Here is a 22,829-nt window from a genome sequence, read left to right on the forward strand (position 1 = left end):
ACTATATTTCTCAATAACTATTATATAATCTGATATGTACTATAGTATTTTTTTATTCTTTTATGCATAATATACCTTGTACAAAGGCGAACATAATACCGTTCTCCACCAGCTAACCTTTAGGTATAAAGAAAGCGTTGTGGGTTAGTATGATACTATACTGATAATGCAGTATAGTACATTATGAATTTATTGTTAGATTAACGTTTCACACTACGTGTTTACGTACTATATGTTTGAAATATTTAGAATAATTCAATTGTGTATGGTTTGACTCCAAAATTACTATCAAATAATTAATAAAAAAAATTAAGTACACTAAATAAATTCTAGTACCGATAATGGTACAATTTTTCTTTTTTTTTAGTTATTTTCATTAAAAGTATTCATGACACCCAGGCTGGCAGTTTTAAAATCATACAAAGACCATAATTATATAAATAATGTAATGCTGAATAACCTGGTGCTTAATAAAATTAGTGTCATTTATCTTTTTGCGATTAACCGTAAGCTGGGTGTGCTGGGATAAAACAAAGACATAATTGGGTTGGAAAATAATGCTAAGCATGCTATTTTATTTCTACGGTTGACATATTATATCAAATACTCACAATACTTGAATTAAATAAAAAGGATTTTTCGCAAATGAATTAGTTTTCCAATATACTATATATATAAATTACGACTATAATAAAATTACATGAACCTAAAAATGATAACTGAAAAATATATTTAGCCACAATCGGTCGCCTCATAAATAAAGTCAAGTAAAATTTAAATTGCAATTACAGTATTCTCATTCAATATCAGGGCACTTTGCTTGAGTTTTTGTAAGGAGAAACAGTCGTTTAAACAAGTTTAATTTATACACCGAGCGGGTACGCAGATGTTTGTTGATAAACGGTTTAATCCAAAAGGTTCATTTTAATTAGGATTAGCGTAACATTGATAATATTCGGATTGAGATTAGTAAGTTTCTAGGGTGTTTACTGAAATGGTATTTTACAAATTGAACCATGGGAATGTATCAAGTAAAGACATTAATAACTGAGCAAGAAGAGTTTCCGTTACGTGACTCACACCTATGGCACGTTCAGTCGATGCCAGCGACCACTAACATACTAATAGGTGAGTTCAGAAGGCCATTTTTATTTCTGAGAAGCCTTCAATCTGAGGGAAGCATTCCGAACTTAGTGATAATAGTTTATAAATATTTAAAATTGAAATTATTTGTTTTTTTTTTTAAATATTATATTGCTATCTTTTCATGAGACAAATTTACCGAGTGAAATAAAAGGTTTTCTACAAAATATATAAATGTATTCAAATACGTTTATTCGATTACTCCTAATTGACTAGTGACAGGAACTGACAAAAGTTGAAATTATATAAAAATATACACAGCATTTGCAAAATTAATCATTTAAAAAAAATCAACAACAAAACCCATACATATATACCTAGATTTCCAAGAATCATGAGCCCAGTTATTTCACATTGGCTAGGGGTTCCAACCCCTATTAATTCACTAATGAGTAATAAATAAATAATTTACTAAAAAAATATATTATGCAATGTCTTTTAAACAATTACATCAGCTATATCGGACATTAATTTTTCGGTCTGTTAGGAACAAGGGAAACTTATTAGTCTTCCTTTTGTATATTTTACAAAGAAGCCTTATAAATACTGTTAGCGCGAGGGTTACAAAAAAAAGGACATGTAATATTAAAAACATAGTTAATGGCGACAAAAATGTTCTAACTATTATGTGGTACACAATAACATTTTTTTAGAATTCTATTTAAGTATGTTACTGGGTACGCAAGTAACCTAGTTTTGTTAGTGTAAATCACACTTTAAATATATAACAGGTATATTACGTATCCGAAAAAGAAACTATTGAACATAGATCTCAGTTATTAGAAACATTGATGCATTGGGTTTAATTACCTGAAATGTCTTGCAAAAGGCAACACGTTAACGTAATTAAAGACGTCCAATACAAAGTGGAAAGTAGTCCTATCACTAACGTTCTAACCTGTCTCATATAACCAATATTGTAATATGATTGAAGCTTGTAAAAATAAGATTCGTTTTGTTTTGGTTCTTTGGGTATGGATGGAACCCAAACTTTGCATTATATACATTATTTAAATTTTCGGCGTGTCTCGGCCAGCAGTTAGTGACGAATATAAATCCCTACGCACACTCGTCGACTAACTTGTATGATACCTGCAGATTGAATTCAGCCGATTGTATTGTATTAGGAATAAATCAATATCACAAATACTAACTAACAAGTATTTGTAATATTGAAAACAAGAATTTAACTGTGGTTTCATGTGATTTCGCTCTGATCGTAATTGCGTCAATATTTAGCCTGCAATACGGAACGAGTGGATGGGAAGTGTCCATATTTCCAGCCACATCCGCAGTGTTCAAATACGCGATTGTTCGCCATTGCGTCGAGTCGAGACACATGATTATAAAAAGCGTAAACTGGTTTCGTTAAATTTTGAAATTAGTAAAGGTAGTAAGTCGTTAAATTTTGAAAGGATCATTATGAAATTAGGTCAGGAGCGGATATAAAAGCCAACAAGTAAAATTGAGTCGTAGTCGCTCCAACAATCATGTTATAGTTAGTGTAGTCGGCAAGTGTATACATGGGGTAACTACTAAAGCTTAAGTTGCATTTGGTTCTCGGTGTCGGTCAACGGCAATATTGAGTGCGTCATCTTGAGCATTTCGTATTTCGAAACGTTGGTCTCAGTTGTTTTTATCAGTTCTTAATCCAACGCCGAAAGAAAGTGATTCATTTCGAAATAAGTATACAGTTACATAAAATTTTTATTTGTTCCTTTTTACTTTATATTTTTTACAAGATAGTTTTTTTACAGGATACAGGATTCTTTCCAAACTATAGTGTTACTGATAATCTTAGGTACTTCTTTTACATAGAGTACGTTTAACATGTATTTAATACAAATGCGAGTAACACTGTCATTTGCATTATATAGCGTTAAGCTATTTGTAGAACAAACCCTGCTGTGATACGTATTATGATGCAGATCTAACTATAATATATTTATATTTTAAAATAATCATAAAAGAAAAATGCATTACTGATAATTTTATTTTCTAAAGACTACGCATCCACGGTACTTGAACATTAATCCAGCGGTGGAGAAATGTTTCGTTACGCTTCAAAAATGTTCATCAAAATGAAGACTCAAAGAAGGTAAGGTATTTTAAATGTAATATTGTTATACATACCTACTTACTAAATTTACAAATTCGGTCTTTTTTTCTGATTCAGATATAAATCGCATCCAAACATGAATAGCTATATGACCAATCGGTTTTTTAAGACAAAAAAATAAGACGGCTGATAAACAATTTGGGGTGATAAATACATACTGCTGAAATTAATCTTCCGATTACATATTTTATAGAAATTCCAGTATAAATAGTTTTTTTATTCGAAATTAATACCTGATGACTTTTCAGTGACGTACAAATCCCTAAAATAACAAAGGCTCAAAGGGTGTTTACGTGAAAAATTTACTGCGGTGTACCGTTATTAAGTTTATTTATTGTTTAGCTAAGTCCCAACAGACTGCCCACAACGCCTCATCGGTTTGCCCTTTGACTAGGGTCGAAGGAATGGTGGATTGGATATTTTATGTGTGGAATACGGTCATATCAGGTACATGTCGTGCAATATCTAAACGTAACCTTTAATTTTTACTTTAACCTCACTGTATCTTTTTTTTGGTTTTGTTTGAGAAATATTAATTCCCGACGCAAGTGTAACTAAAACATGTGTTTCAAGAGTCTGTGTCCTCATCCACACATTGTACTTGTTTAAAGTTAATTTGCTAGTGAAACAATAATTAACAACATTCTGTTTTCTAACATTATGATCTACATATCCGTGTCCAAAAACTAACACATGAAATTGTTTACAGTACCGGCCTCTGCAAGTCTTCAAACAGTTAATCAATATGGTTAGTTAAGTGGAACACGGATAGTACAACGTGGTTACACAAGATGTACATAGTTAATTATAATCAACCAGACACAATGGTTTCGAGCAACAAACAATTATCACATTCATTGACCAAATATTGTAAGGAGTTGTTTTATTATATAAGTTTATATAAAAACTAGGTAAGAAACCCGATAGTTACTTTTTCCCTAATTATTGCATCTTAATAAAATTAACCAACTCCTCCAATTGAGGTGCAATATAATATAATGTAACCTGATATTGTGTGGCAATATTAAGTTACAATGCATGTATCATGGTGGCAGTGATCTGTGGTCATAAATTGCGCAAATAATGCATTATTTTAGAATAAATTTGTATACTATAAAAAAGCTATAGTGAGTATAATAGTGATTGAATTTTTAAAATCGGATGAGAAGAACCGAACGAACCAACCAAACGAACAAACATGCAAACACCAAACTTTACCTCATTACACATTACAATAGATCATATTAGGTTGACAATTATCCATTTACTTAGATATAAATACGTGTCTAACGCATTATATTGGTAATAAATTGAGAAACCGTGCGTCATCATTTTATCAACTCACCAAATGTGAAAAACTAAACATCTTTAATTTTTATTTATAGATCAGTAGGGACCAATTCGCTCTCATCAGCGTAGAATAATTACCACAATTAGGTCCCTAACTGTACTACTATAAGAAAGTAATAAAAATATTTAGATTGATGATATTAAAAAAATATTGGGACTGGGTTTTAAAAATATATCTATAGAATTGATCATCTTATTATAGACACTGATACGTAAGTGATAAGGCACGTTGTTAAAAAAGATACAAATCCTGAGACAAAATTGTTTATTTTCGATAGATAAAACTTTAAAAAACTGGATGTTGATTGTTCGTTGGTTGTTTTACTTAGATTAAAATTTTTATCATAACCTTATATTATGGCGTGTTTATTTCCGAATTAATTGATATATATACATTTTATTGTATTTATCACAGTCTATTTTTCTGGCCTTCTCTCTAAAGAAAAACAAGCGAATTGCATGGGTGTAATATGGTAAAAATGATACGGTTTATTATTAAGGTTATACCTCAAACCGTATTATTTTTACCATATTTTTCATAGCCGTTGTTTGGATTCCTAAGATCCTTGCTGTTTATTATAATATTATATTTATGTTCATTACAATAGTATATCAATATATGAAGTACCTTTAACTTATATTATTAATTATATGATTTAATTAATTATAATATTTATATTATTAATTAATAAATCCAATTATATGCGTTTCGAAGGAATGCCATAAAAATTTACACATAAGGTCTTTAATTTTATGATATTGTACAAAACCTTAATTGTAAAATATAAGTAATACATGTTACAAAAAATGATAATTTTCAAGATTTTCATATATATTGAATTCTAATACATTAGTGTAAATAAACACATGATTCGGAATACAAGATTGCATTTTTCTATTGATTTACAGTATAAAGTTAGGTCACAGGCTTTTTCTGATTTATAATTTACAGTGGAAACAGCGGGAGTGGGTCCTCGACGTACATGAATAAAATCAATGGACTAGAATATTGAGGCGGGTTGTCCTGCGGGTGTATCAAACAATCGATATTACGAGTAGGCAAATACTTATTACAAATGGGCCGCTTGAAGGGAACAATCCGCTACCGACCGACAGGTCACCAGTTACCTCTAAAAGCATTACGTGGCATTCGTATAGCCTCACAGCATAGCCACAATAAGGCATAGCATAGCATGCAGGCCAACGACCGCCCACGGCCCCATGCAAGTATGCAATGTGACTCTGTATTCATTGTTTTACGATACAGTAACTAATACTATTGCATGCTATGCATTACTATTTTGTGATAGTATATATTATTACATACACTTATCTTTATAAATTGACGAAGTTTTATAATGTTCAAGTGTATAAATATTAAATATATTTATTATAATAAATTTGCAGTTACTGCAACGAGTTGCAAGTACTATACAACATACTACCGATATATCTAACGTGGTAAAAACAAGTAATAAATATATTTATCCTTAGAAGCACTTTTAAACACAAGAACTGCTGTACACAGATAAATATTTAAAAAATATATATAATTGTTTAATAAAATAAAGCGAAAGCGATTTAATTTTATACTATGTACATATTTGGTTCAGGTCTTTTATACAAGAGTATTTATATAATTTTCATGTCCTGAAAATCAGAACATGTATCTAGCTCAGCTTATAATCATTTATATTTGAATTTTATTAACCTGACACACGACCGGCGTTCCCACAGTGTTACCATTAATTACATTGAATCAATGGTACGTTTCAGATGAATGTTTCGCAACACAAAAATGCTCTTATGCTTAAATGTCAGATGTCCTTTGTTCATCCCAGTCACATTTGAGGCAACCGGCCGCTGGGCGCTGAGCCGAAGAGTTGCAAGGTAGGGCCACGAGTAAAAATAGAAGTTAATCGATCCTTTTATTCGTGTCAGCTGCTCGCAACCTCAACAGGAGCCGTTCGACAGGAAGAACACATTTTTTAAAGTATGTTAAACACGTGGTTACTTACTATACTTTGAAATAGTGCCATTTAATATAAATAGGGTTAGTATCTGTACTATATTTATGATAAGTTAAAAAAACAATACTCATAAAAGGAGAGTAAGAAAGCTAGCTATACGCAATGAATTGGTTTGTTATGTTGGTCATAATTAAATTCAATGAGATGTTCAGTAAATAATAATATCTTTTAGAACTAGAACATAAACAATTAAATCCCATTGATGATTACTGTGGAATTGAGAGTCTCATTATTTTTCAAATTGCTAGAAAAAAAGTAAGTTTTATGACAAATCTTCTACATACGAAATATCATCTACATATATGATCATAAATACGAAAGAAAAATAGTCGGTTAATTGAGCAATCTGGTTAATATTCAAACATATTTGTTTTGTTTAAATTTTATAGTTCATAGCTGAAGATTCCTTATTAAATGCAAATGAAACATTTGTAATTAAAAGTTTCCAAATGAATAATCTGGATATGGGCAAATTAGTAAGATTACACAGAGGTTCAACATTCACAACAATCTGGGCGGAGATTAACTTTGAAGGTATATAAATAAATGTTTTATTCTCAGGGAATTGTAGATATATATATTTATTTATTTATTAGCTGTACCCGCGTCTTCGTTCGTAATTTTATATTTCTAAAATAAAAGTAGGTTTAGTTACTCCTTATTACATCAGCTACCCGTCAAAATCGGTCCAACTATTTCAGAGATTAGCCTGAACAAACAGACAGACAGACAAAAATGGTAAAAAATGGTATTTTGGTATATGTACCGTATTTATTTTCATATGTATGTAGTAAAAAAGGGTCAATATTACAAACAGATAATCCAATTTTATTTATATGTATAGATTTCGTTAGTATGATAACATAGAGTATAAAGGAATCATTACATTTTCAGGGCCGATGTTTTTCGTGGTAGGTAAATAGATTATTTAAAAAATATAAGTTATTAATTTCATTTAGTTAATTCACGGGATGGATTAGTTTTTATCTAAGAACTATGCTTATGAAGCGGCTAATAATAGATTTTAGCCGCTTTATAAGCGGCTAAAATGTATTATTGGCCGCATCCTACATGAATAAATGATTTTGAATTTGAATTTGTTAATTATGAAATCTAATCTAATTATTCAAGTACTAGTAATAGCAAAATAATAAATGCCGGAAAATGCGTTTAGAAATGGTTAAGTAGGATAATTATTTTCAGTTTATTTTAATTTCATTTTCATAAAAGTAAAACCAGGAGGAATTATTATTAAAAAAAAAAGATCATGGCAAAGCTGGTCTTCAGTGCTAGTTCTGAACACCAGCTTACCCATGATAGTGGCGGCGGAATGAATTAAAATAAGTTTAATTTGGAAGCTGGTGAAATGCGTAAAATATTCAATAAAATATTCTTTTCCATCTAACATCTGTAAACTTTGTTTAATAATATTTTCTAGACATAAAAGTTAGTATAGTACAAGCACAACAAACAAACAGTAAAAGTACAACCTAAAATGTTCTATATGAAATTATTACTGTGAGGTCTGAGGTATTGTAAGTTATCGATCCTTAAAAATCAATTTACTTTAGCGCGTTTCTTAACAAATAATAGCTGCGATTTAATTAATTGAACTTAATTAATGATGGTTGTACCTACTGTATGTTTTTGACGGGGTTAAAACTGGAGAATGGGAAAAGCAAATACGCACTGAGAAAACTTAAACGGTTATATATATACTTAAGCGTTTATAATTTATCGGTGATTACGTAGTTAGTACGCACTCGCGGCGCTCACACGAAACTGCTGTCGTAAAATCTTGAAAACACTCCGCACGCACGGCTTACTTCCTACTTTCCGACGTAAATTACTTATAGGAGAAGTTAAATTACGAAGCTGAATGGATGAATGAAGATAAAAATTTAATCATTTTAAACAACATAAATAAGTATAATTTTAATATGTAATTATTTAATTTTAAAGACAACAATACTAAACTAATTATATCATTTAAATAACTTAATTATACAACTACAACCTAAAATTAAAAAGCTTAAAAAATATAATACAATAACTAAAATATATTATTAAAAGGGACCCCTTTAGGCAAAGTTTAAGTTCCGAAGATACTGGCAGCGTTCCCTCTTTGAATAGCTAGACTAATTCTTTGTCCAAGGTAGCTGCCAGCTCTTCGGTCTTCTGTGATGTCGACTAACCTTTTCGTTATTTCTTTGAAAAATCTTATAGCACTAGGACCCCACGGATCAAGGGTCTCGACACCAAATGGGACAAAATCATATTCGGAGCCTAGACCCCTGTATTTATATGCTTTGGCTTTTTCAGCCGCTTCACACGCCGCACCAGCTCTGTTGTTGGTTCCATGTAGATGGGATGGGGCCAGCGTGTCTGAACAGGTTGCATCCCATACCAGCACCCGGCCCATCTTCCATGGAATCCAACTCATACCGTCTGGTCTCTTGCCATCGTCTCTTGCAATACCAGTCGGCTCAAGTAGACTTGGCACGTTGACGGTGGCAAGGGACCAGCGTATGATATCGTTAAGTGCGGCGTGTCTCGAGAAACGGCCTGCATTTTTTTGGCATGACAGTCCGTGATGTCCTAGTTAGTCGACATCACTGCCACAGGGACATTTGTGAGGAGCGCAGACCGGAACCCCAAGCCGTAGACAGGTTGCTATTCGGAGTGCGTCAGGTTCAAGAAATGTTCCTGTATTTGACGAAGGGTACGCGTGAAGCCAGTAGCCGGCATTATGCGCACCCACGGCCAAAAGCCTAGCACGCGTCGAACCTGTACTACAGCCCAAAAGGTTGTCGTATATCAATTTACTCCTCTGTGAATTTGGAGATATTGGAAAATGGGCATGCAATTAAGAAAGCGTTCCTAGCTTCTTCCAAGCCAGCAATCTCAAAGTTTGAAGGGCATGCCCTTAAAATTTTACTTATGAGAATTCCTGAACTATGGACAGAAGGTAGGAAAGCTGGTAAAGCGACAGAGGAAATTTTGCGCATCCCTAAACCACCATAACGGATGGGTCCAAGATGGCTTGTTTAGCTGCATATTAAGAACCGATACTAAGGTAATTTTTATTAAATCGTCTACTTGTGTCAAAAAATCTGGGTATTTCCAGAAGGAGCAACAACGGAGCACATACGTAAATTTTGGGGCGAAAAGACAGAATTTTAAGATGCAAAGAGCATAATGTGGACTGATTTCAAGTAGACGGTCAGCAGAATTTTGAAATTTAGCAATTGAATTTTTAATATATTCAGAAATAGGTTCATCAAAAATTGGAGTACCTAAAAGGTAAAGAGAATTACTGTTAACTATTTTAATATTTGGAGTCAAAATATTAAATTTTTGTTTTACGTTGTTTAAATTTAAGTCGCAGTTATTTATAAAAAGTTCGCATTTGCTAAAATTGAGCTCCAAACCAATGGCTTCAAATTTATTTTTGATTAAAAAAAGGTCCGAAAACACAGTATCCACATCACCTCCCAGAGATCCGTCGTCCAAATACCAAACGTTAAATTTAGAATTTATATTTTTGATTATTGGATTTATAGCCAAACTAAAAATTGCAGGCCCAAGGGGATCACCCTGTTGAGAACCTACTTCCGAGGACAGTTCATTAGAACGATATAACAATTTTGTTGGGTCAGCGTAACTGAGAAGGAGATAATTATATATTTCCGGTGTATGTTGTTTTATTTCCGTTAACAGGGTATCCCTATTTACAGAATTGAATGCATTTTTGACATCAATTTTGAGCAACACGTCAGGCTGCCCGTAAGATAGGAAAGAGCGTAGGGCATGGACGGCTGCCTCACATCCTCCTTTTACACCGAAGCCTAACTGTACGGGTTCGAATTCCGAATTTAATTTTGGTAATATATGTTGAACAGCAATTTTGGAGGCCAGACGTCGTAGTGTTGAACCAACAGCAATTGGTCTCACCCCTCCGTCCTTTTTGGTGAGGGCAATGAGGTACGCGCCGAAAAGAATGGGAACAATTTCTGAATTGACATGACCGGAATACATAAAGTTGATTAATTTAGTGATCGAAATTACAAGTTGCTCACTTGCATCACCCACAGAATGCGATGTTAGGTCTTTCAAATGTTGGGGTGAGATTCCATCCAAACCTGCAGCCGAACCTGGTTTAAAGGATGAAATGGCATCCGTCACATCTTTGTTTTGAATTTGAAGGCATACTTGCCCTGCTGTTGGTGGGTCAAGAAAAAATGGATTTACTGGAGCTGGAGGATGTTTTGTTCGTAGGGCCTCAAGGGTGTCAGGGGTGGTGGTAGCACGTCATATGTGGTGATAGCACATCTATCTTTGTTCTGATTGTGAGGGGCATCATGTTTGATTGGAGGTGCGGGAGAAGGCGGTATCACTTGGTTTTTAGGTGGTGAGTAACTAATTACACTCATATTTTATGGAAAATTCATTCGTTTTGTGTTTTTTAAAATTAAATATTACAGAGAGCTATATTTACTTGACTTTTTTGACACATGACATATGCGATGTTAATTTTAATAAGAAAATTTATATACAGATGATTTTATTTAAGTTAATCGTTGAGATTTAATATTATCATTACGTAGGTAACTTAATAATCAAATATTATTTAATATTTAAATTGTTTTCAGTGTTTCTATATACTGTATTCTTTACCCGGTAAGAGATTTATGGTGTCCCTAACTATGAGTAAATAGAGTTAAAAGAGAGAAATATGATTATATGAATTAATATTTATATATACCTAATCATATTTCTCTTTTTTATCACTACCTTACCAGTAAACTAATCATAAGTTAGTAAAAAAAATTCAAAACGACCATGGATAATAATAAAGAAATTAGCAATATTTTTGGTCTGACATAAGATTTATAACCATTGAAAGGAATAGATCAGATGATAATGTTATGTCCAATATAATTCGTAAACTAAACTTAATTCACCGATCGCCTCGTTTGTTAAGCGGAGCACGTGTATCGTCGGTAGCCACACAATCACGAATTGGTTGGGTCACTTGAATAATTAAGAAGGGTTGATATAGCCACTGTCATCCCAACATGTCATTTCGCCTTCCAAGACCTGTCACGTAAACTATCTTACGACACCTACAAAACACAATTTAATAACATCCTAACCTATTGGAAAAATAAATATGTTTGTGTTATTTTTTATGTAGAGTATACGAGTATACGTGGTTAGGTGTAGCGACGACATACGTTGGGTTGCGTTTGGACGTTTGCTGGACGAGAAAAGCTGAAGATAGTGCTTAGTGGCGTGCCTTGGGAGAGGCTTAAGTTCAGCAGTCGACTGCACTGGGCTGATGATGATACGAGTATGAAGCCTTGTGTTAGTCATACCTATCCATATATATATTTGAACTTTGAAGGCTTTAATGATGTAAACACACACACACTGAATTGCAAAGTGGAAATATTCGTTCAAATATACAATACACGCTCAGAAATCAATTATATATTACAGATATACCATATATTCAATTTTGTTGTTATTGCCAATGCGTATTTGAGCCATGTAAGATGCTAGATTAAATTGGAATTATGGCAGTCATATGCACTACGAAAAAATATTTCACGAACCCACAATTGCACATTACATTGTTAGGTTGTACGAATAAGGGAAGAACAATTATCTTGATGAAACTTCGGGAAATACTCATAATATTGTAGTTGAATTATTATTTATCTATGAACTATTAAGTAATCATAATAATCATTGCTTCACATATTGGTAAGAGTCACGGATGTATAAAACGAAAGTGTCACACTGGGGTCGGTCAATACTATCTTAAAACTAGTGTTATATCAGTTGTTCATTTTAGTAATAGTAGCTATAAAAGTTATATTTATTATTATAATAGATTATTTACGGTATCCTTCCAGAGCGTGCGAGCATTGGTACTGTCATGGTTTTCGAATCCCACTTCTAGACCACAAAGGTCATGGGTTCTAATCTGCTTTGTCTAATAAGCTTTGTTCAATTTATATTTCTGACTAACTTTCCTGGTGACGTAAACAAAGTTTACAAACCAAGTTCATCTGATACGCGGCGGTAAATTCGCCGCTTGTTACGTTTAATAAAATATATTTATATATATAAATATTTAAATTTGCTTAGCGAAATGTGAGCATTTGAAGTGTTTCGTTATAGTAAAGATGTTTCATTCAACCATAAATTGATTTTATATTGATAATATTTTATAGGATACGAAGAAAACGGCAAATAAATTTGGTTATAAAAATAATCTAAACATGTCAATTCTAAGGGTACCCTACTGACGATGATATACGGAAACAAAATTAAAAATTCAATTTCTTTCAGTAAAAAATACTTGTTGACTCGCTCGTCCTAAAAAGTATTGTTCGTCTGTTCAGTGACTAAACATTTATTTACGACATTTTTAAATTGTTGTAGTTTGTTACTATTCAGAAACAGACTAGATAGAACATAACATAGCAGTACTAACGGTACAGCTCGGAAGCTGTTTCAGTATTAATAACCGCTATTGAAAGAAGCTCCTGTTACTGTTTCTGTGGCGCAAGCCGGTGAGCCTTTATGAGATGTTTACCGCTCACAGCACCCACCGGCTTTCTTAAGAGAAGGGTTAAATATTACTTTATTCTGGCTATAATGAACAAGTAACGTACAATTATTATAAACGCAATTTAAATTGGAATTCTAACGTTTTTATGTGTGGGGAAGTTTGTTTTTATATTATCAAGTGATTGGATCTTTCACTCATTTGTGTCATACTTTGGTGTCGGACATTAATGTTGTTTCCCTATTATCATGGTTGACAATGTAATAATACAACTAACGCCTATAAATAGAGTACTACATACTATAGAGTTCAATACGCCCCTCTAGTAGAGTATAAGTAGAACACGGTCCTTGTATGATGATGTACATATATGATATTGCTTATATAGATAACCAATAAAAAAGGACTATCATTAATTATTATACTTTTTAAAATAGTTTTGTCTACACGACATTATTACTAAACGTTCAGATTTGGTAATGTGTGTTTGCTTGTTTTTTTAACTCGTATCAATTACATACAATTTTGTTCTAATTCAAGTAGGGTCAAATGGTCAGTTTACGACCGGTTGTGCTATCATATAAAACTCAACTAAAAAAGAATTATTTAGCTACACGTAAGGTTTAAAATAAAAGAATATATATTAACGGTAACGGAAAAAGATAAATATTAACGGTTTCATCATTTTAATTATTTATCACCAGAACGCAAGTATCAGTTGTCGGCCATTGATTTTTCTATAGAAAATTAATAATTTTGTCCGGATGCATTCTAATGATATACTTAATGTTATTGGTTTTATTTTTTTATAAAATTTATCTATATTTTGTTGATAGAGAGAACAAGTATGTTATTGGAATAAGTCGCTGGTTTTAACTTAAATGTACTGTTTTACAAATCAAATCATATAACGAAGTAGTTGTGTTATAGTGCACTTGCTTGTTTTGTGTGTCATAAAGTACATACACATTTTTTATTTTCGACCTTAACATATAGCTAAAGAAATCTTTTTAAAAATGCAGTTAAAAATGAGTGCAGTGTCCGGGAACTGAAAAAACGTCACTTTTATTAATCATTTAATACTTAAAGTTAGATAAAATACATAAAAGAGTTTTTCAATGAATAAGTTTGAAGTTTCTATTCAGTTAAACTATTAATTCATACAAAAAGCTTTATTTTTTAAAAAATGCGTAAATTTAAAGACGGCGGTCCACTAATAACCACGGTGATAAACAGACCATTTCTCTCTACGTAGTTATTACCGATTGTTCACTTCTGAAACTTGTTGATGAGGGGAGGTGGTATTTTTTTGCATTATTCATTATATGTATACTTATATTTCCAAAAACATAAAGCTTAGTAATTATTATATTTCAAGGATATTTTGCAGAAATTTAAAAATTTCAACTGAATGAAGTTTCATGTTTTAATTAACTTAAGTACTCTTATCTTTTTTATACACTTCAAGATATGTTGTATGATAAAAAAGAAAACTGAAAAAACTGGACCACTCTGTAAAATGTGTAGGAGTTTACAATGTCTATTCTATACAGAGCTCTATGCCTGGAAAACAACTCAATCAAGGACTTTAACGAACTTTGCTAACTTAGAGTGGTGCTAAAATATTCAATGATGAATTAACGTCAGAACTCATAATTTGCTTGTGCATACGAAGGCAGTTATGTTCGTCAATTATTCAAGAAAACTGAACATCACTACACCAGAACATATCCGGTGTCATAATTTAGGTAGCTATTTTCTAAGATTTATGGTGTCATAATTTAGGTAGCTTTTTTCTAAGATTTATAACACGATCCCATAATCTGAATCAATCATTAAACGGTTTGATTTAAAAAAAAACATGATTAATAATCAGTTTTAACTTTTTATTCCGTGAATATCTTCTATTTAGTTCGGATCTAAATTACGATAGTTTGAGCTGTAGTATGAAGTTCTAGCGATAGGAATGCCTATCTTTAAGTATCCTCGCACAGATGCGAGATTATTAGTTTTCGGTACCAGTACATTTATTTTCGCGTACGAGAGAGAACATCTAGTTTGTACAATTTGGGCCTACAACTACGACGACGACTTCTTTATACAAGCCTAAATATTTTAAGGTTAGCAACTCTACCTAACTAGCGCAGGCGGGTTCCGGGCGCCATTCCATTATCGTAGATATAAAAAAAGAACAATACCTAGCTAACCATCAGTGTTCTTTAAGTTAGAGTCAAGATTTGGAGTGTATTCCACATTTGCCCATATTTTCGTATACTGAAACTATGTAAGTGATTTGGGGGGAAGAGTATTGTTAGTAATATGGACTAATATCCCCACTGATTGCAATGTACCATGCCAGGTTGACCTCCACATGGTTCCTCCTGGAAACCAGGGTGAGAGGGTGCACCATTCCATTATCATTCATAAGAACTATATAAGTGATGGTTACCAGTAATCAAAAGGTGGGCTGTCAGCATTCCAATTACACAAATATTTACTTTATAAAAACAATACAGGTATTTTTATTATTATTTATGCTTGAGGACAAACAAGTAGTATTTTGGTATGTTGGTGATGGAAGAAATATCAACAATCTTTCTCTGCATCACTCATGGTTGACTTAAAGCCGCTTGGTGTTACGTCTGGCATATGTAAATTTTATTTTTGTGCATCAACATTAAATAGATTACTCCCTCTTCATGTCTCTGGTCATATAAAAGTTTTCGATAACAATTACAATATTTCTCATCAAATTTAGGAGTAAGTGGCCAGGTTTATCCTTCACTTACTCTTTAAAGGAAGTAATATTGATTCTGATTATATTTTTAATCTAGTTTTAAAAATAATTAAATCTTTAGATATAGGTTTTGTAGGATGGAGGAATTTTGAAAAGTCATCAAGTAATAATTTTGACTGTAAACCTCACAAAACTGTGTGATCACAGACAAAATTGTATAAAAAGGTAGGAAATTTAAATAATTTATTTATAATTTTATGATAAATTATTTTCAAGTTATTTCCTTTGCCTATGATATTTTTTTAACTGATGAATATCAGAAATATGAGGGGTTCGTCATTTACATACAGGATATATTATTACGTATAAACTCCGCTAATTGGATACATTGTCACATACTCTCTTTAAATGTGACCGCAACGCGACATATAAAAAAACCGAACAAGTAATGCACGCAGCATTACTTAGTCGGTATTTTTTTATATTACAGAAAATATTAAAGTTAATTAAAATAAATTGCACCATGATAATAAAACTATTAAAGACAAAATAACTAACCTGTGTTATCCACGGATGATGTATTCTGAACTACACAAGCAATAAACAGCAAGAAAGTTCCAAACACTTTGTATTGAAACATTTTGACCAGCCGCTCCAACTCTTCCATGACACGTAATTTTAACGCTTCTACGGCAATGTCTACATTTTTATTAGAGAAACTATCATATAAAAGATAGTTCCAAATATACTAATACATTGCTATTCGGTTGCTAGGATTTAAAACACCACAACATTCAATTACCACTTGTAGGAGTTATCTTTGGTTCAACGAAATTAAACTGAACAAGGTAGCATTCACAAGTTCACTCAATGTATTGTGTCATTTCAAATGTTAAACACAGAAAATATATATTCACTACTAATTACAAGGATTAAAAAAAAACCGATTAGTTTTAAACATACAAGTATTGAGTATACAATATCCTTTACTGAATTTTTTAACTTTGAAAGTTTGTAAGAAACTTATTTCACAATCTTTGAAGGACGCGAACAAGATCGGGACAGTATCATACGGTCGTTCAACGAGCCGAACGAGTCCGAAAACAACACAGTTGAACGCAGATCAGAGAAATTATTGATGATTTTTTTTTAAGCCGTATAGTTGCCAGATATATCTTTCTTTTACTCCAAATAACGCTTCAGATTCCCTAAAATTTATGAAAAATACCCGTAAAGTGAACAGTCTATATTATAACTATTTGTGTATCTCATAGTACGTTGTTATTTATCAATATATTAAATTTGTTTGTATCATAGCTGTGTATTTTCGTTTATTTAATGTTTTCCAAAAACATGTTTTTCTCTTTCATTGACCCCATATTCAATATCCCGAAGTTCCCCTATTTTTAATAACACCTACATCTGGGTGATTCCGTACTTATGTGGTAACATTATGGACAGATTCAGCTAAAAAAATATAACATAAGTATGACTTCGGAATATACTACTCGGTCGCGCAAACGTGTTACGTATGATGAGAAACGGAGATGGCTATATTTTATAGCTATGGCTATTTTGGGTTTAATTACTATTGCAAGATCTGTGAAGTGTCAATCCATCAGTATTTTATAGAGATGTTCTTAGGAAAAACATAAAAAAGTGTGCATTCTATAAAAAACAGATTATGCTTTTTATAAAAGGCATAAATATGGTAAAAGCTTACTTTTTAACGATTTTTTATTACGAACGGCCTTCGTTCGTTCCGATGGTGGGCTTATAATGAAAATATTTACTTATTATAAAATTCGTAAAATTGTGATCAGGACTGTCTGTTTGGTTATTTATCTGGTTGTGAGTTATGATTTCACTTAAAAACGGCTAGGAAATTTAAGATGAAAATTTCACAGACTATGTTATTAAACTTTTGTTTAATAACATAAAAATTAACCCTTTACCTACAATTTTACTACAGATGTTTATTTACTGCTGTCGATTGATTAAACCAACAATAAATGACAACCTACAAATTTACACCTGCATGAAGTTCCCAGCAAGCGTGTGTAGTGTATAGTTTGATTTCTCTATTATAAATATCTAAGCGTTTGTTTGGTTTTTGCTATTGTGGTTTCATTCACAATTTATTTATAATATTTATTTTTTTATTGCAGTGATTTACAATAAAAAAGTTATACTTTTCAAAGTCGTAGGTTTACAAAAACAATTAAGGGAATGTCTATTTTATTTTTAATAGAAATTCAGGCAATTGGAAGTTTAATTGGAAGAAAATAAAAAATAATTCTCTGAATATTAAATGTACAGCATTTATTATTCAGAGAATTAAATAGTAGCTGTAATGTCAAATATGGAACAACAACAAAAGTGATGATATTGCGTGATTATACACATAGCAATCAATACACACTATTAGACAAATGGGATCTCAATTCTTTTATGAGCATTCTAATTTTTATGGTCTCATACCAGTACATTCTGAGTTATGTGTGTAACTCATAATTTGTGTATAATAGTTGTGCAGTATAGCATATCTAATTAAACTTTCTACGTCATTCTTAAAATGTACGAGATATAGTAAAGATTTATAATGATTTTTAATTAATTTTTTGATTAATATTATGTGCATTGTAATTCAGTGGCGCCCTTTATAAATGTTTTTTCTAATTCTTTAGTACAGTCGATTATTTTAAAGTTATAATATTGGCAACACTGTAAAATGTTCCTATCTTTTTCTTTTCCACCGTCTTGTCATTTTCGCATGTACAGGCGGGTTTTTAATCCTAGGTAATCTTTAATTGTAATTCGTTAAAATGTGTTATAATCATATTTTTTCAATAATTATTTTGTGTTTCATGTATATAATATAATATTTTCGTTTAAAAGACCATTAATAATATAGCCTTCTATAAATATTGTTTTGACAGTTCGGTAGTAGTTTCATATTTGTTCCTGTAATTTAATGTACAATTTATGGTTATATTCCAGCCATGGTGCGTATGAATGTATTAAGTGATGCTTTAAAATCAATCCACAATGCAGAGAAGCGCGGTAAAAGGCAAGTCCTTATCCGGCCCTGCTCAAAAGTTATTGTCAAGTTTTTGACTGTGATGATGAAGCACGGGTACATCGGCGAGTTCGAGATTGTAGATGACCACAGAGCCGGCAAAATAGTAGTAAATCTCACGGGCAGATTAAACAAATGTGGCGTAATTTCTCCTCGTTTTGATGTACCGATCAACGACATTGAGAGGTGGACTAACCTCTTACCATCCCGACAGTTTGGGTAAGTTACTTGTCCAGGTACTTGAATTATTTAGTATTATTAATTTACAGGTGTACCAGTATAGAATCCAGTAGTACTTTGTTATTACACCTCAAAAAACTTTCTAATGTATATGAATTCAGTGAGGAGAACATTACCACATAATTGGTCTACATAGTGTAGTATAATTCTACTATGTTGATAAATTATCTTTAATTATTTAGTACTTTGTTAATATAAGACTCTTGGTGATGTGTCAGTGTAATCCACTGCATTTGTTGATTGTCAATTTTATCAGTGCAAATAAAATATTTATGTAGGTACATGTACATGATTGTTCCTCTTTTGTATGTCTGGTTTTTATGTATATTATTTTATTATTTAGATAAAAGTAGTATTCAGTGTATTCATAGTAGCTTTTTGTTCAGTTTGGGACTTAAACTTAAAAAACCTTTTTTCATAGAAAAATTATAACAACTTCTATATATATATTAATTTTATATATTTTTTAAAACCTATACAGTTCAGTTGCCAGTTTAATTTATGACAAACTAACTTTTGAGTTTTTAAATAATTTTTGTAGTGAGTACGAAAGAAGTAAAATGTTATATACTTTTGAATGTGTTGTTGTATAATCCTATTAAAGACATATCTCTTAACTCAATTCAAAACTTCAATTCTTGTTCAAATTTTTAATTCAGAATGAGTAGTAAGAATAAAAAAGATACTGCTGTTTTAAGTTTGAGTTTATTTGAAGAAAGACTATTTATATTTTTAAGAAAAACCAATAGAAACTTTTTACAAATTTCATGATATTTACGAAAGTTGTTTAGTTACCCTTTTCATAAAACAAACATTCATTAGTAGATACCACCTGATGGTATGTGGCAATGTATTCTTATATATACAAAGATTGCCACAGGCATGAACATGTAATGTTTATGGTAAGCCTCATGCATTGCCATTCAGGAGGACTATGTTGTTATGCCTCTGTAGATTTATTGTTTACTCTTAGAAATCATGTCCATAAATCATGTGAGGTGTTTTTTAATTATCTGTAATGGTGAGATGTTGTGAGATTTTATCCAACCCCCTCCCCCATCTCCCAATCTCATGTGAGATTTTTCAATTTCTTCTGGGTCAATCAATTTATTGTGGGTTTCTTTGTAAAAAGAAAAACATTTGCTTCATGCTTTTATTTATGACTAGTTAAGACTAGTAATAATGCTGAGAGTTTAAGTGTAATAATAATAAGCATGTAGAATCTGGATTAAATGGACCAAAATAGTATTTTTTTTTGTTTCAGTCAGAAAAAAAATTCAGTGATTATTGCAGAGACCTCCCTCTGCAACATAAGATTAGATGAGATTTGACTTGATCCCCTACCCCCCTTAAACATCCACATAATTTATGGACGTTCCCCTTATCACACACTAAATTAGTTAACTAAGTTAGAAATCTAAATGGTATATTTTTGTAACTAATGTCAATAATGTTTAATAGATTTGATGATGATTGTAACATTCCATTAACATGTATTAAAAAAATGTAAGGGGTTGTTCATTAACCATAACTACTTTTTAATGCCCTCCCCAGATTTGTACGGAAGTGATTGTTGACCATAATGACATTATACATATTAGGGGGAAAGGTTTTTAGTGGTGAGACCAGCTTCCCATTATCATCCTTAAAAAAAAGATTATGCATGTCAATGTTACGCACAACTACCGCGGATCGCCAATAGTTCTTGTTGGTCGTCATTTGATATGTTGTGCAAAATAAAATAAAATGGTATCCAAGGATGTCACTGTATGTAGTTAACATTGTGGGTGCTAATTTAAACAGTTTTATTAACATTACTGATTAGAACAGTTGAAGTAATCTATTTTATGTTATTGTTAGTATACATGTAAAAATAATGTTTGTATAATTACATACTCTATGATGCATTAAAAATTACAAAAGATATTTTCTATTTTTGCAGTTACCTTGTACTTACCACCAGCGGTGGTATCATGGACCATGAAGAAGCAAGAAGGAAACATCTTGGAGGGAAAATCCTAGGTTTCTTTTTCTAAGTTTATGTAATACATTTAAAAATGTATTTTCTTGTTTTATTTAATTCTACAAGTAAAAGAAGTGTATTTTTACAATTTAAAAATAATTAATAAATGCCCATCTTCAAGTTATATTTCCAAAAAAAAATTATCCTGGTAGATGTGAAATAATTGTCATCACCTATACTGTGTTTATTGTTTAAACTGCAATACTCGTTTACTTAATTTTTCTTATGTGGCCAACTTGTAATACCACAAGGCAAATAAGGAACCCATTATGGTAATATTAATGGTGCACCCGCCTGCGCCAACGGTTTACGCTGGCGGGGTACCAGTGGAGGATGACTAGAAGAGCATGAGATCAGGTCAGTTAGCCCACGTGACAAATTCCCCAAGAATTCATCACTATGGTTTCCAGGGAGAACTGCGTGGAGGGCAACCTAACATGGTACATTGTTAGCAATGGGAGTTACTAGTTCCCATTACTAATAATCCCTTTCCCCACAAGTGATAAGGGTTGTCCACCCCTAACATTATTTTTAAATTTTTGGACCAAATTTTCATTAAACATTTTTAAGTGGCATAAAAAAATACATAGAAAACCAAATTGTCACCCTTCTATCACCAACCCCTATTTTTAATTACTTAATTTATATGGCAGGCGAAATATACATTAATACTAGCTGACCCTGCAAAACACGTTTGCAGGGTCAGCTAGTATTAATATATATTTCGCCTATCGGTCAGATTGTGAATTAATCTAATAAACAAACTTTAAATAAGCTTATTTGACAAGTTCTGAAATAATTGTAAATATTCTACAATTATTTCAAAACTTGTCAAAAGTTGACAAAATGGAAAACGGTGTTTTCTATGTGTTAACTTTAATGAATACACATACTGGGATATTAAAGCCATGGCGTCACCATTCTGGATAGTTTAAAAGGGTTTGATGATCCTTAAGAAAAGGAAATTAAATAAGGCAAATTAAGTACATGTAATTCTTTTTGTACTTATTCCTTTTAGAGCTCTGAACCAAAATGGTAAAATAAACTGCACCTTTGTCCATGCGTTATAGTGTCGACGCTACTGATACTATCAAATTAAATGTTTGAATGTTTTATATAAAGTTTTATGTTGGAGCTCTTTGGAACCGGTACTCTGTACAATTGCACGCGAGCTCAGCTGATACGCAGTAAAGTGTGGTGCCAAGGCATATAAATTGTACATTTCTCTTGTAATTACTAATTTGAATTGCAAAATTTATGAAAACACGTCCTGTGTTCTGTTGTAGGTTAAATTTTAATTGTTTAGGTATTTTAGGAGCCATTACAAATTACGTCACACGTTAAATGAGAGGGGGACAATAACCTGTGACATTTTGTCACAAGAGGTGGGAGAGGTCCTTAAATTTGTGACGTGTTTGAATATCTAAAATATCCAAGTATTGAAATATTGAAAGTAGAAATTTGTGATATTTACGAAAAACTTAAAAATATTTCTTATTTCATCTATACATATAAATAAAATTGGAGT

The 22,829-nt window shown here is 31.8% G+C and overlaps 2 protein-coding genes across 2 annotated transcripts in view; one reads left to right on the forward strand and one right to left on the reverse strand.

The window, feature by feature from the left end:
- The window catches only part of LOC131848542 (protein sidekick), a 49,019-nt gene extending 32,364 nt beyond the window's left edge, over positions 1–16,655 (reverse strand). Inside the window, exon 1 of the mRNA XM_059198445.1 lies at positions 16,518–16,655. Within this exon, the coding sequence (XP_059054428.1) occupies positions 16,518–16,626 (109 nt within the window). The 5' untranslated portion in view covers positions 16,627–16,655. The remainder of the gene's footprint in view (positions 1–16,517) is intronic.
- A 2,036-nt stretch (positions 16,656–18,691) lies between these two features.
- Positions 18,692–21,340, forward strand: LOC131848473 (small ribosomal subunit protein uS8A). The gene is made up of 3 exons (XM_059198350.1): positions 18,692–18,758; positions 18,960–19,257; positions 21,221–21,340. The coding sequence occupies exons 2-3, from the start codon at positions 18,962–18,964 to the stop codon at positions 21,312–21,314; spliced, it is 390 nt and encodes a 129-aa protein (XP_059054333.1). The 5' UTR covers positions 18,692–18,758; positions 18,960–18,961; the 3' UTR covers positions 21,315–21,340.
- Positions 21,341–22,829: the final 1,489 nt, after the last annotated feature.

This window comes from Achroia grisella, unplaced genomic scaffold (assembly GCF_030625045.1).
Source record: "Achroia grisella isolate CSIRO2021 unplaced genomic scaffold, CSIRO_AGI_Agris_v1 utg558, whole genome shotgun sequence".
In the NCBI taxonomy this organism is placed as follows: domain Eukaryota; kingdom Metazoa; phylum Arthropoda; class Insecta; order Lepidoptera; family Pyralidae; genus Achroia; species Achroia grisella.